Consider the following 15828-nt stretch of genomic DNA (forward strand, 5'->3'; position numbering starts at 1 on the left):
TAATCAAATATTAGCATTATATATTATTCGGTATATTTCACATTTTATTAGCATTTATTATTATTTTGTAAATAATATATATTAATAATTTACAAAAAGTTTAATATTCGATAGTTAATAATTCATATATTGTAATCTCTAAACCTTGCATAACTAATACCTTGCATAGCTAATACCTGCATAACAATATCCTGCATAACTAAATATGTGCATAACTAGTACATGCATAACTAAACCCTGCACATCTAATACCTGCATAAATCTAACCAGTAATCAAACAACCCCTAAGGGGTCGTTTGGTACAAAGATACATAATGCAGGGATTACTAATGCATGGATTAGTAATGCATGAATTAGTAATGCAGGGTTTAGTAATGCAGAGATTATTTTTTAGCAAGTGTTTGGTTCATTATTTCCTACCTAGTCTTATGTTTGGTTTAAAACTTTAGAAAAAGTTTATTTCCTATTATACCCTTTAGCTATTGTGAGATTATGTTTCATTTAACTAGTCAAGTTAAATATTAAAAAAAATTTATAAAAATATTATTAATTTTGAGGTGTAATATGTCACATGGTATATTTCTAATTTTTTGTTGGTCAAATATAACTTGAACTTAACATGAATTTAAGGCTACTTAAATTGTTCAAATACACTTAGCTTATTTTAAAAATTAAAAAAAATAGTTTATGTGGTCAATTGACGAACTACATTTAAAAACAAAAAAACAAAAAATCAACCCAATATAACAACTCAAACATGGAAAAGAAAATATTAGTTTGTGAAATCATCAAATTACATGGAATAAATTTGGAGAATTAAATGAACAATTATAAATATTCTCATATAAATAAAAAAAGAACATGAATTACAAAAAAAAAAAGGAAAAAAAATTTGGGGATAATTTAGTCATTAGGGGTCTTATCCAAGGATTGCTAAACCTTGGATTAGCTATCCCTCCCTTTCCTAGGGATAAAATAAGACCATGTATGAAGTATTAGTAATCCATGAATTAGGTTAAATAAAGTAACCAAACAATGTTTTTGTTTGAACTATATTTTAATCCATGGATTATTTTGATTAATACTTCCTACCAAACGGGTCCTAAGTGATATAGATGGGTCCGTTGCTTTTTACTCGATCAAAAGTTTTGATGATGAATCTTGATATAGAAAAACTTTTGGTATGATGCGTTTTTTCCTTAGTGAATTATATGCATAACGCGAATTTAAATTAATTGAGCTTCAATAAAAATAATAATAGATTAAAAAAAATAGTTCCAAATAAGTAATTTAATTCCATGTATGGCGTACCAATATTATATGAGAACTTAGAGAAATTAATCCAGATTCCTTACTTCCTAACGAAGTGCTAAAAGACCTTTCCTTGGATCACGCTCATGCTTTTGTGAGCTAATTGAGAAGGAATTTGAATAAATGGCATCATATTTTGGCTTTGATACTTTGCTGTTCACTTCCCTTAAATAGCTTATGAGACACCTCATCCGACGTCATTTTATATTTAAATAAACATTATATAAATTTACGTAAAGATATTCTCAACTAATAGTTTTGATCTAAAATTATTCTTATTATCAATTATTTAGTCCTAAAATGCTCCTATAAATGCATCTCTCATCTTATCGAAGAAACAAACAATTAAAAATACCATACTAAATGTCAATTTACATAACTATAACATCTCCATATATAATTCAGAAGATATGTACTACTAGTTTTTTTTAAGAGTTGTACTTTGGAAACTTAAAGAAAACCTAGTTTTATAAAGTCTGATACGAAAACCTTACACCTAACGCTTATTCCAATCGGCAAGTAGATGATCTTTATCTACATATTCTCTACTATATTCTACTTTCTAATTTCATTGAATGATTCTCCCTCATTTTAATTACTGATTTTAATTTGACGTAATATTATCAGAGTAAATATTTTTTTTTGAATTTATAATTATTAAAAGCACGTTTAAAGTTAAAAATATTATTTAATTCTGTATTTCTAAGCATATTATGGGCTAAATTAAAGTAACGAGTTATTAAAAAAGAAAAAAAAAACTCTTTTCCAATTGAACTAAAAAAATAAGAAAGATAAATAAATTGAACACAAATATTTTCAAAAGAAATTTCTTTCTTTATTTATATCCATTACTTGATATTTGTTTGGATTAATTTAAATTTGTGCTACATATATAAGACTTGTTATTCATGGCATGATATTATTCTATGTTATATATATTTATTTGGGTAAAACTTATCCGAATCGAGTGTTTACATTAATTTAATATATGCATAATGTGTTTAAATTTATCATTTTTTTTAATTTTAATTAATTAACATACATTTTACTTAATTAAATCAAATAAACAATGCTTTTCTTCCCTAAAAACAAGACACAGAGCAATACAGTGTACTTAGACAGGTATGCCTTATACATTAATACTGCTATCTTATTTGTCTGTATTTTTTCATTTATTTAAACATAAAATCGCACCAAAAAATCACTACTTTATCCCCAAAGAGCTTCATAATTTTTAATTTCAGTATATTTTCGAACTTTAACTTATTTTAATTAAGAATATACTTAATATACATTAGGAAAATAATACATATGTATTATATTATATTTTCATTATTAAAAAGAGCCGAAGATATTGAAGTATTTTAAAAGAAATATTACCTCCTTTAAAAATAAATAGAAATAAAAATTTATACTCTAAAAGATATATTAATAATAAGTCCGTAATAATAAAATAATATCAGTAAACCAAAGACAAAACAATTTTTTTTTTCTTATATTATAACGGTGCTGTCCAACTTTTACGTACAATAAGTTAACAAATACAATTTTTTACTTACCTTTCACTTTAATTAGTTGTTAGCTAGTCCACTAAAAATAAAGGATATAAAATGTAACCCCCCAAAAAAGAACTAAATAAGGGAAGTAGAAGGTGGAAACTAATAAATATAAATAGTCATAGTAATAGAAAAAACAAAAAATGGAAGCGGGGCCAATGAATACATGATTTCCCAAACCTTTTCTTTTCTTCACTTCTGTCATCTGTGTGTATAGTTCTCATCGTTGTCGTCGTCGTTGACGCTGCTGTCAGCCATGTCGGCCTCCTCTGCCTCTTCTCGCAAGGTTCTTCTTCTTCATCTTCTTTCCCTTTTCTTGCTTTCTTTTTTTTTTCTCCGCCTTTCTGTCTTAATTTTACCTCTATTTGACCCTTTCTCTTTCTGGTAATTCCGATGTGGGTTTTGCTGTTTTCGTTGAATTCTTGATCAGACATTAAGCAAGATAGCATGCAATCGACTCCAGAAAGAGTTGGCGGAGTGGCAAGTCAATCCCCCTGCTGGTTTCAAACATAAAGTTACTGATAATCTTCAAAGGTCTCACTCTTTTTTGTTTAATTGGGTTTTCTTTAAATTTTTCTAGGGTTTTCAGTGAATTTCTTGGTTACCCTTTTTAGCCTACTTGAATTTATGATCCGGGGTACAATAATTCACTAAAGATTCTCGATTGATTTTTTTGCTTTCTTTGGATTAGACGGTATTTATATAGTTGCATTAACTTTTGATTGATGTGGTTCTTTTCTGAGATTGATTTCTTTGGTGAAAAGGTGGGTGATTGAAGTGATTGGGGCTCCTGGAACTCTCTATGCGGATGAAACCTATAATCTTCAAGTTGATTTTCCAGAACATTATCCCATGGAAGCTCCGCAGGTGGGTAAAGTTTTGTGCCTATTTTGATGTGGTAACCCTAGCGCCCACACTCCAAATTTCCCTACCCATTTTTTTTTTCACTTCACTCTCCTCGTGACTTGAGTAACCAACCTCATAGTTTGATATGGCAGGGCCCTCCACTATGCTAACACTCCTTTGTCTTTGTGATGGTTGATACTGATTGATATTCTCTTATGGGGGTCTAGGGATTGTTGTTTCTTTTAAAGATTGCAATTGAAACTCATACCCTAATTATTTTTGCTGCTACCATATTGATGCAGGTGATTTTTGTGCCACCCGCTCCGTTACACCCTCATATCTATAGCAACGGGCACATTTGCTTAGGTAGTTATATATGTAATCAAATATCTTTCATTCTCTTACTACCACGAGACACTTGTTAAATTGGTCACTATATGTTGTTTCTATGTTGTTCAAATGTTTGAATTTCTATGCATGGTCACGTGGTAAATGATTTGTGGTGCATACTTGTTTCTGTTAAAGATTATATGCTTGGTATTATGGTGCTCAAAGTGCTTTTATGACTTTTAACCAGTTCTTTTCAACGAATTGGTGTCAACAGTAGATTGCTGGCTGATGTCAATGACATTGTTGATGGTTTCAGTGGATTTTATTTTTATTGACTGATCTTGATTCAAGTCCAATTCTTTTTTATTATACATACCTTCTGAGGGAGCAATAGTCAACACGGATAACAAATAAGTAATCTTTTTCTTATGTAAAACTCTCTTTGCCAAGGTAGTGTGCGTTATGCGGTTTTAACTGAAATTTTTAAACAGTTTTTGTAGAATGATAATTTAAACTTGGTCAAACCACCATCACATAGGTCACGGGTCTCTTGCACTTCCTTTAAACAATTCCAATTTGTCACTGAATAGGCTGAGCATACAATTCTGAAATTGCATATAGTAAGCAAAGAGAAAGCAGTGCGTACTACTTATAAAAAAAACTTATGCCTTTTCATTGGATTGAGGGTGTAGTAAATGCTTTTGACTGTGATACTCTTTCTAGAAGGAACGTGTTATTTCTTCTTGTAAACTGGGGTATCCGGGCTAGCTTGCGCACCTCAAGCAACATTTACATTCTTATTTTCAGAGTTTGTTTATGAGAATCCAAATTTTTGGTTCATTTTCGATTTTCTGAAAGAAAGAAAAAACCCCTCTACATTGAAAAATCATAATTTTTGAGATATAATATGAAAATTTATCTAGGATTACTTGATGGAGGTGGAAGCTGGCTGCCCACATGATTCTAATCATTGTTCTTGTGGCTTGAGTCACCAACGATTTGGCTAAAGCTTCGTTTATTAAGTATCCTAGGCTCCCAACACTTGACAAGATCTCCTCAAATGGCTCTATCACTGCCAAAGATAACAATTGTCATATTCTCGCTAAAGATAACACATTGATATCTTAATTAGATTTTCATGATCACGATAGAGACAACACATTGATATCTTAATAAGATTTTCATATTCATGTACCTTACCGGGGATAGAGCCTAGAAACATTAAACTTCTCCTAGTCAATATTCCACTTGTGTAATTGGAGGTTGATGTGAATGATCACGACACATGGGAGTGTGCAAGGATAAAATTTAGGACAATCACAGATAAGAAGCCAAAAAGAAACAAATTAGATACCCATAAGAGGCACAAATCGGAAAGAGAAAATAAAAAAAACCTAAGTGGACAATGATTTGTTTTCCTATCTACAGATTGTAAACAAACAATCTTAACCAAAATAGATTAGAATAGAACTAGACCGACCGCATGCTGATTCTTACACATTGCATGAGTAGAATAAGCATTGTCTCTTCATTTTGTCTGTTTTTGGGTCCATTCTATTACTTTATTCTGAAGTAAATTTGAATTTTCCTGAGTCTTGTTATAAAAAGCAGCAATCCCGTTATCCGCTTAAAAATAAATGTCTCTTGTACATTAATATGCCCCCAGTTTCTACTTTTGTGTGACATAATTGTGGTAAATCTTCTTCTTACTTGCCTAATTGCGTAAGAGCCGTATTAACTTAAAGTTGGGCTATTCACTATGATACCACATCAAAGATTTCTTTATTGGCTCTTTCTATAATGGTTCATTATGGTCCAGTTCATTTTCATTTGGATCAAAGTTACATACTTTGTACTTATCTTCGAAATCATGACTTCCACCAATTCCCTTCCTTTCTCTTAGGTATAGATATTGCCAATTAACATTTATAATTCAGATGTGAACAATTTCGTCATTAGACAAATCAAAAGGTGTCAATGTTGTGCTTGAATTCGGCTCAATGGATTGAATTAGTGTATCAACGAGTGGCAATGTTTGGTAGCTATCCTTTAATGGCCAAACAGTGATTGGAATAAGTTTTGAGAAGCTGAAAGATGACTGTTTGACTTTGAATATGGCATACCATGTCTGGACTGATGGAGATCGTCGAGTTGTTATCTGCTATGTTTTCCCTTTTCTGGTGGATATTTTTGCCATCAATGTCTTGCTTGAAATCGTAATTTAAGTAAGTTACTGTCCCGTTGCAGTTTGTGAAGTCTATATTACTAAAATCTTTCAAAATAGTCTTATCTTCAGCATAATGACTCTTGTTATAATGTGTGTAAAAATTGTATGTTATATAATAGAGGAGATGCTATTCTTGTCTCAACTAAATAATCTTATCACGTATTGCCGCAGTCAAACTGAAAGGTTTTTCAGATACACTGGGAAGGTTTGTAGAAATCATATTCACATAACCTCATCCTTAGTGACCTCTTGATTAGGACGGTGCTGAAGAGAACTTTTCAATGCCATATTCTTCACTTTTTTCCCTCTTCTGTAGTTTCTTCCTGTCATGTGGGTTTACAGAAATAATATTACTTAACATCTTAAGTAGTGACCTTTGGAGAAGAGGAAAACTTTGAAATACCATCTTTGGTTTCCTCCTATTATGCAGTTATATAGCAGATTTTTGGTTATTCTGTGAGTGAAAGTGAAAGCATAAGCGTTCCATACCGTATTTTGTTTTTGTGTGGGGGAAGTGAAAACTTGAAGGTTCATGCGCAGTTTGCTAATTGGTCTGCTAGTGCTAAGCTTCCACCTCATGAAAGATTTTTCAACATCTTATAGAAATTGGACATATATAATGAGAACCAGCAGTTGACAACAGCTTCTTCATGTCTTGCAGATATTCTCTATGATTCATGGTCTCCTGCCATGACAGTCAGTTCTATATGCATCAGCATTCTCTCCATGTTGTCAAGTTCAACCGTGAAGGTGCATTTCCCATATTCATACTAATGTTAATTTGAGTTGCTTTTATGAGATCCACTATTAGAAAAGAACTTCTATTCCAAATACGAACCTATTTCTTCCTTGTCGGTTTAAATATGTAACACAGCACATTATTCTGCCAAGCTTCTCATGTTTTTAGTTTTTAGTTCTTATTGGTTCCCATCACTTATGCAGCAACGCCCTGAAGATAATGACCGCTATGTGAAGAACTGCAGAAACGGCAGATCTCCCAAGGAAACCAGGTGGTGGTTCCATGATGATAAGGTGTGAAGGGTGTCCTTCTGACCCTTGAGGCAACATTGTTGCTTTGGCTTATTTTACATCAAATGCTAATCGAAAAACAATTCTACATATGCATGGCCACTGCTAGTGCATAATGTGCAGCAAATTGGCCTTTACTGTCCAATATTTGTAAATGGAGATGATTTTCCTTTTGAGCTTCTTGTGCAACATTATGTACTCTTATGGAAATACACAACAACCTAATTTATAGTCCATGAAGAGTTTTCTTCTGGCGTCTAAACGACAAGTTTGTATTTACTTTGCATTGTTCTTGTTGTTGACTTCTTTTCCTTAGCCAGTAACATCAGGTAAATCACAGGATGTGTGCTTCTGCTCCTTCTTGTTGGTGCTTTCTGCAATTAGATAGCTATGCTTATGTGTGCACCCAATAGTGTGGTCTACTGGTCGATTTTTTGGGGGGGGGGGGGAGGAGATCATTGGAAATTAGGGTTCAAATGTCAATAGAGACAAGAAACATTAGGTGATTTCTTCTCATTCCCAAAGTCTTGGTAAGCAGAGGTTAGCAAGTACTCGGTGAAATAGTCAAGTTTGCATAAGTTGATCCAGGTACTGTCATTTTCAGAAGGCAAGAAAGAAAAAAAATAGTCATTTTCAGAAGGCAAGAAAGAAAAAAAATAGTTATTGTACGTATGCATATTTGCACATATGCAGATATGTACTACTATTGTTATTTGTTGAGGTCGAATCAGTTTTAGGATTTGTGATTTTCATATCCTTAAATGCAATCATGCTATGAGTATTTCCATAAACTCACCCGAATTGCTTGGTCTTGTTGTACTTGCAAAGACACAATTCATATCTCTAAGCAAATTGCATGATTACATATCTCTTAATTTTGTTTGATAGGTTTGTTTTATTTCTTCTTTGCCACTTTTAAATGATAAGACGTGTCATCTAACGTCCGAACATTAATTTGTCAAAGTTGCTAAAACATGCGCACTTGTCTATTCCAACATAATACCACAGTTAGAATCTAAGAACATACACATTAGAGAACTGATAAGTGTAGTTTCGAAGCTAGACTGAAATTATTCCTCAACTCTCTTTTTCCCCCTTAAGGAAGTTGGTAGCATGGTGTACTTGGACAAAGCACCTAGTGTTTTTGCCAACAACGATCAACATGCGTTTAACTAACAAGGTTCACATACGGTATTATTTTTTTTGATGACAAGGAAAATCCATTGCCGCCATCCTTTGGGTGCGTAGGGTAAAACACCCACTCCTATGAATAGTTTGCAAACCACAGTATTATCAGATGTCAAAGAATGGCTTCCATCAAATATTGTTGCTACAAAAGCAGCTTTGTGAGCACTTAAACAAGGACTCAAAAAGTTATTTCTTATCTTGATAAATTACAAAGACTAGAAATATTGTACACTTTATACAGTCTTAAGCATCATCGTGATTCTATTTGTACTTCTGTCAAATCTGTGAGTACTCTTTTCCAGATATTGTTTCACTAGTATAGAGTCCTAGTGCTATAGCAGGAGTTTGAGGCAAAAAAGATGTAGAAGAACTAATACTCTCTTCTAGACAATTTTAACAGGTTTAGGACGTTTTCATAGACAATGAAGGTAACTGAAGCTGCAGGAACATTTTTCAGCATGTTTGGAGTGATACCTCTGTAGAAGCCTCGTACGCCCTCAAACCTGTAAGCTCAAAAAAAAAAAAAGATAGAAATTTAAAGGGATAAATTTACCAATAAGGGGGTGGGGAGGGGGAGGGTTCTACTTTCTTCTCTTATTTTACGATTATGATAACTTCTATTATATGTATCAGATGAGAGGAAGAGTCGGGACGGAAGAAATTTAGGATTAAGACTGAAAACCTTTTTCTTAAGTTAATGGTCTTAAAAAAGAATAACACAGTCAAAGTAGAAATATTCAATCAAAGGGATTTTGAATTTCTTCAGCTTTTGTTTATTCTCAGTTTGATTCCTTGATAGTGAAAGCCAGCCACCGTTAAGAGCATTAGATGAACTTGTATTTAGATTCTGAAAACATTTTAATATCTAGCGAACTCAATGCTTGATATTCGTGTACAATTAATCAAGTGCATCAGCTGAAATAAGTCTGAATTTCATCCTGACCTCGCAGTTTCTTTCACAACATGCCAGCTATCAATGTACCTTGGAACTCCAGTTGTACTTGGTCGTTGCTGTTCAAAGAGAAGATATATCTTTAACTACTCTACAGAAAAACTGAATCAAGAGCTACCAGAGGCTTGTCTACCGGGAAGAGTTGTTTTATCAAGTGACGCATAAAGCAGTAATATGAAAAGCAGTTACCTGCAATCGAGATCGCACAACCTGAAAAGGTTTCATTTAAATACATTATTAGTTAAAGAGGAAAGTGAAGGGGGCACAGGGTAAAAGATTGTTAGAACAAATTGGCATTTAGACGGGTGCTCCATAATGCTCTCAAAGCCTTCTGTGTCCCTGAACCCATATTCCCAAGTATGGAGAAAAGAACAAACTTATCACACACCAGGGATGGCAATTTCAGCCCATATAAATGAAATGAATTCATTTTTTCCATATTAATTAAATTAAATGGATCACTCATATTTTCTTAAATGGATAAATATGGATTTCAACCTATTTAAGCTCATACAAATATGGACAAAATGGATAAACATGAGAATCAATTTATACCCATATATCATTCACTTATTAATAAAAATCCCTAATTGCACTGTTCATTTTTTAAAATAAAAATAAATTTAAAAAATTAGGAGTGGGGGCAAAAAAATTTTGAATTTTTTTCTGGGTGTGGGTGTGACACCCCTAACATACCTGAAATGGGTATGTTGTAAGAATGGCTGCCAGCTTAGAAGAAGCTCCTAGTGTTGCATAGTCAACTGAATCCTGTGAAAGAAATGTAAGAGCAAATCCTGAGGCGTTTACCAATATTACTTCAAGGCTAAGAGAAGTTAATAAGTTCTCTCTTATTGGAAACTGAAATGGTCAATTTTCTACAACAGTATTCCATATGAAAGAACTAATCATTACAGTGATCACAATATCATTGTCATCTGACAGTGCTCTTGAGCAATAATCAACCTCCAGAAATCGTACAACCAATTCTTTTGCATTTACATTGAGCCTTAAAGACATTTCTAGCTAACCACACAAAAAAGAAGATACAGTATATCACCACTTAGCAGAAAATAGGCTTCCATTAATTGATCAATGAGAGGCAGTTCACTGGTTCGAAATAAATCATCTCTCACCACATAAAACAGTAACAAGAACCACATAGTCGGTTCAGAAAATAATTCAAGCATTCTTCACTCTGATATGCTTAACAAAGAGAAATATTCCATTTAACTTTTCTTCTAGTAGCTGGAGCTTATCTCTTTTTATATTACGTTTCTAATGGGGAGGGGAAGGGATTGAGCAGGCTAGTGACACTCTGATGCAGAAAATAAGGGACTGAAAAGAAATCTAATGTGCCTTTGGATAATCCATATACATGAAAATAGAAGAAATATTTGCACGTGACCTAATGGTCAATGAAGTGGTTAAGAACCCTAAGGTGGAGACAAAAAAAACATTAAGTGATTCTTCACATCTGTCCTAGCCTTGGTGGACAGAGTTACCTGGGAGAAGTTTCTACTCACAAGATTTCCTAAGACACCTAGAGGATGTGTCTGCACAAGTACCTTGACGAAAACAACGAGGAAAGAAAGTGCAATACTAAGGGTGTGTCCAGTATGGAGGAAAATGTTTTCCATATGGATTTCTTACTTATTTCTAATGTTTGGTAGGCAAGCAAAACAATATTATTTCAAGAGTATTTTTATGTTATCTAGCAAAACACTATATGGGGTGAGAGATGTGGTGGAGAATGGGGCTTTGGGGGCGATGGAGGGGGAGGGGGGTGGGGGTGGGGGTGGGGGTGGGGGTGTTGGGTTGATGGGGAAGAGATAATGAACCTGCAATGCCACTTGCGTAACTTGTTTTCCCTATTTTGATGAAGTAAGTCATTTTTCTTATTTTAAAGAACTTGTTTTCCAAGAGAAAATATTTTGACCAACCAAACATGGGAATTGGAAAATATTTTCCTCCATACCAAACATATCCTAAGAGTTGAACAATTTATTCTCATCTGGGCCATTTGCCCATTAACTAAAAAAATCCTGCCCAATCTGTACTTGGTTCTTATCCTGCTAACCACATCTGAATTCCAATTATCTACTGTACATGCAGGGATTAGTTTTGCTGGTCATTCAAACATAAAAACAGCTACTGAGTTGAATTACATCCAAAAATTGCAACAGACATTGGTTTTAGAGCCTCACCAACAAGTCAGCAGCTGTGGCAAGTGTGTTCTCATTTTCCTGAGCTTTGGAGCTAACAAGAAACTTGCGAAATTCCTCATATGCCGTGAACTGAATAGCACCATGTGTAACCTGCTGAAGCAAAACAACAGATCAGTGCATTTCACCAATGAAGGGTTACATGACAGCATTAAAGTGGTTGTATATTGTTTAGACAATCTATCCAAAAAGTAAAATAAACTGAGGGTTAACTTCAAAAATTTACGTCAAGATAAGAACACATCCTTTTACAGAACGAAATTATGTGCATGAATTAGAGAAAATGTGATTCTAACCATAAATAGGCCTGGCATAAGTCCCTTGTAAAGTGCCCTCCATCCTTCTTCTTTAATTATGGTTCTTAAAGCATCTGAATCAATCCATAAACAACAAAGTTCATGTGAAGTTAATAAGTAGGATAGAAAATACAAAAGAGGCCAATTGGATAATCAAATCCAAATGTGCATGCACATACAAAAGAGAGCAGAAGTTGTAATAGAACCTCAGTAAACAAAAGGAGGATACAAAACTAAAGAAACTCAAAACTGCAGAAATAAAGGTAGAATTCTTATATAACATTACGATGGAAAGAAATGGTCCTAGAGTGCTCAAAGGTAGATAAATACACAATGAAAACTGACAAATTAATACAAGAGTGAAACGGACCATGAAACCCGGTGTATGGACGAATCTGATCAGGAGTCTGAAGTTGCAATCTTGTTTTCACAAGCCAAAGAGGGTTGGTACAAAAACAGACCTGAATGCCGACAAACACACCTTTTAAGATATGCCATAGTCTGCAATATTTGAGGTTTGTGCTTAAAGCTACTGAAGTAAGTACGGCACACATATTTTGTATACCTAAAGATTTTCATGTCAGAACAAGTCATCAATCTGTTGTCATCAAAACTGAAATAGTGGGGGATAAAGGTTATCCACAAAAAGATCAACACAATCAAAGTTGTGTGTCTATAAGATTCTCCAGTTCCCTTATTTAACTAACACCTAAGCACAGATATTCGCTTTTTTGCGTGTGTTGAAGTCTCAAAGAATAGTTTCACTATTCGACCTTGCCTGCCTTTCAGGATTTTATATTGGTAAGACTTCTAATTTCTAACAGCAGTAAAAGTAATGGATTCATCACCAGCAAGACAATTACAATGGCACCCCTAGAGCAAATAAAGAATCACAGCATCTAACTATCTGTCTTCGGCACTCCTGTCAAAAACTAGTCAATTGAATATGAACATATGAATACAAGAACTGCCCATTGTTCTTTCATTAAAGCATCAGAAATTTGACTACTGACCAGCGCTCCTGCTTCTGCAGCTGAAGCAAGGTGAAGGCCTGGACTCAGTTCCTCCCTGTTCCTCAGATACCTTTGCTTAGCCTTGCTATAGCTACAGAAGTAGATTCCAAGAAAATGTATGAGTCAGAAAAAGACGTGTTTCAAGCCTATAAATGTAAGTAATCAAAGAGAAAGCAACCTAATATGTGACTGCTTCCTACAAAGAGAACATTAGTCTTTTACAATCAATCTCATGTAAGAAATAATGACTGTTGCCTCTTAACTAACATGTTATGGATGTAGATGTACATTTCAGCACCCATAAATTCAGTATAAAAAACAGAAAAGTAAATAGCGTGTCAAGAAATTATTTTTCTTTTAATTAATAGGTAAATGGATTATGTTAGCAGAATAATACTAACAGCTTGTCAATCATTAAAATTGACTATACAAGATCCTAGTGAAACAATCAATCCACTCACTGAAAGACCTAATGGGATCTTCCGATGTAGTATCATTTCTAAGAGCAATGGATTTCATACGTATAATAAGAAGCTCTATCAATCAAGATTTGTTCTTTTCGATGTTGAAATGTTGTTGTCTCCTTTTTATTGCCTTACAAAGGTAACCCAAACAAATATAATAAAATAGGCCAAAACTGAAAAGGGGAAACCCCATCAGGTATTGAACGAGTCTAAATCTGTTTCACATACTCATAAACACAAGTTGCATAGAGCAAAATCTTCAGAAGAGAGAAAAAGGAAAGGACACTGAGAGTAGCCTTCTGGAAACAGAACATGTTACTTACAAGAACATTATCAACAAAAGGAAAAGATGTTACTTACAAGAAAAAATATAAACCCCATGAAATAGTTGACCCAAGAACAGCAGGGTAAAAACCAGCATAAAGTCCTCTAAAACCCTGATGCAAAGACAATATGATAACTAATTAGTCAATTTAATGGAAACATGAAGTCGTATATGAGCGGTAAGGTAAGCATTCAACAGTCTACAGCAAGGAAAGGAGCTTCATCTTCAAAAGCATATGTCAGTGGAATGTTTGATTGTGATTGACAAAGTGTGATGGAGTTTCTTGCTATGACTATGTTATGAAACTGACTGAATCAATTTTCCTGTGAAAACAGGTAAATGGAACAGAAAAGCCCCCGGTCAAGATCTGGAGTAGAACCGGTGTGTCCAAGCAGGTCATGCACCACTGTGATAGTAAGCTGGTGCAAGCACCACTGTGATAGATAACTGACATCTCACTCCACTCTTGACATTCAAATAAAGGACCTAACCATATTTATAAGAAATCAAATAACCTATCTTTCCTGTTAGAGTAGCCATATACAAACTCTACTAGGATACACTTGCTCTCAATTTTTCCAAGAAGATTCCTGAGGGAGAAAATGGAACTGTTACAGTGGATTGGATATCATAATGTGGGGAATTCACAAAACAACCATAAAACTCCATAGGTATCCATTGTACCCTATTTTGCTCGGACTCTTCAAAAATGCCAACGTGTGCGTGTCGGATTCGCCAAAAGTAGTGTATTTTTGAAGAATTCGAGACGGGCGCGGGATCAAAAGTGAAGAGTTCGCGCAACTAAGATTGTACCTAGTCCAGGAGAACATGACCACATATATCCTTAGAAGAGTATTTACAGCAATTTGCCATTTAGAAACACCAAGGTCAGGATATCCCCTCAACATTAAACCAAGTGTCCTTCCCTGATAGAGGATGGAACATATCTTGTTAAACACTGTTGCTTATGCATTTTTCCTGAAGCTGATATTACCTATTTCAGAAACTCAAAGTTCATAAAACATGCATCCTTAACATATTAGTAAATGATTTGTCTTTCACCAGAGATACTAACTATACGAATTGAAAAGCAACTTCTTTATCGAATCATGAACTAGAGGGTGAGTTTTGGAATAGTAGCAGCTAGCAGTGCATATGTAGATAAGCTTCAGTATTTGCAGAAATTGGAAAGATTTAGAAAAACAAACCTCACTTCGAGCAATGGCATATAAAGCGTGAGGTGTGTTCCTATAGGCAGGGACATTGGAAATTCTTCCATCGTAAACTGCGATTAACATTTACAACAAATCAAGCTCCAAGGAAAGGAAACAACACGAGATCATTAATTTGCAATAGCGGGAAAGAGTATGACACACTTACCCTGGAACCTGGTACGAACAACGTCAAGTGGATGAGAGAAAGTGACAGTGGCGAGACCCGCGGCGGCGCCGGCGACGGCATTTTCCCATTGCCAGTCTGCCGACGGCAAAGCTGCCATTTTTTTCATGGCCCCGTCTACCGCTGGCTTTCCTTTACACCGTTTACTTTAATGAGAGGGACCTTCCTACGCAAACGAAGCGGTGTCGTATTGACCTGCTGGTGAACGCCCGACATGTCCGCAGCTTGCGCCTGCAACAGTAATTGTGGAAAATTTGAAACAGCCTTTTCTCAATTTGTGTTAGGCGTATAATTATTTTTTTCGAATAAACTAGGATATATAAATAATTTTTTTCGAATATAACGCCAATTTTGTGTTTGTAAAGTCAAGGTTGGTAATAATTTTCTTTCGGACATGTTAAAATGTCAATTTATGCATTATTAAGAAAATACAACAGGTAGGTATATTGTAACATATAGTGCTTTGTATCGAATTTTTCTTGACAATGTAATTTTTACTCCAATGATAGTAGTGCAAATAAGAGGACAAAGGGGTGAGACTTAAAAAGACTCTGAGATCCGATAGATTTGAATATGAAAGAGTGAAATTAAATAGTTGGACTTTTATTGTGATTTAGTATAGGCCTGCCGCCTTTGTATGTATATGTTGTGCTTTTAACTTATTTTTTTTA

The 15828-nt window shown here is 34.3% G+C and overlaps 2 protein-coding genes across 3 annotated transcripts; one reads left to right on the forward strand and one right to left on the reverse strand.

The window, feature by feature from the left end:
* Window positions 1-2837: 2837 nt before the first annotated feature.
* LOC101245015 (probable ubiquitin-conjugating enzyme E2 18) lies at window positions 2838-7578 on the forward strand. The gene is made up of 6 exons (XM_004232396.5): window positions 2838-3153; window positions 3298-3401; window positions 3632-3734; window positions 4016-4079; window positions 6932-7020; window positions 7213-7578. The coding sequence occupies exons 1-6, from the start codon at window positions 3124-3126 to the stop codon at window positions 7306-7308; spliced, it is 486 nt and encodes a 161-aa protein (XP_004232444.1). The 5' UTR covers window positions 2838-3123; the 3' UTR covers window positions 7309-7578.
* A 1011-nt stretch (window positions 7579-8589) lies between these two features.
* On the reverse strand, window positions 8590-15469 carry LOC101244730 (folate transporter 1, chloroplastic). 2 transcript variants are annotated; one of them, XM_010318090.4, is made up of 11 exons: window positions 15140-15469; window positions 14968-15044; window positions 13795-13871; window positions 12971-13061; window positions 12328-12418; window positions 11958-12031; window positions 11644-11757; window positions 10136-10207; window positions 9629-9649; window positions 9431-9498; window positions 8590-8990 (listed from the first exon to the last, which is right to left on the reverse strand). In XM_010318090.4, exons 1-11 carry the CDS (start codon window positions 15264-15266, stop codon window positions 8858-8860), a joined length of 945 nt encoding a protein of 314 aa, XP_010316392.1. In that variant the 5' UTR covers window positions 15267-15469; the 3' UTR covers window positions 8590-8857. The 2 variants fall into 2 exon arrangements, with proteins under 2 accessions (XP_010316392.1, XP_004232443.1); XM_004232395.5 differs by having other exon boundaries at window positions 11644-11754; window positions 15140-15410.
* Window positions 15470-15828: the final 359 nt, after the last annotated feature.

The sequence above is a fragment of the Solanum lycopersicum genome, chromosome 2 (assembly GCF_036512215.1).
Source record: "Solanum lycopersicum chromosome 2, SLM_r2.1".
In the NCBI taxonomy this organism is placed as follows: domain Eukaryota; kingdom Viridiplantae; phylum Streptophyta; class Magnoliopsida; order Solanales; family Solanaceae; genus Solanum; species Solanum lycopersicum.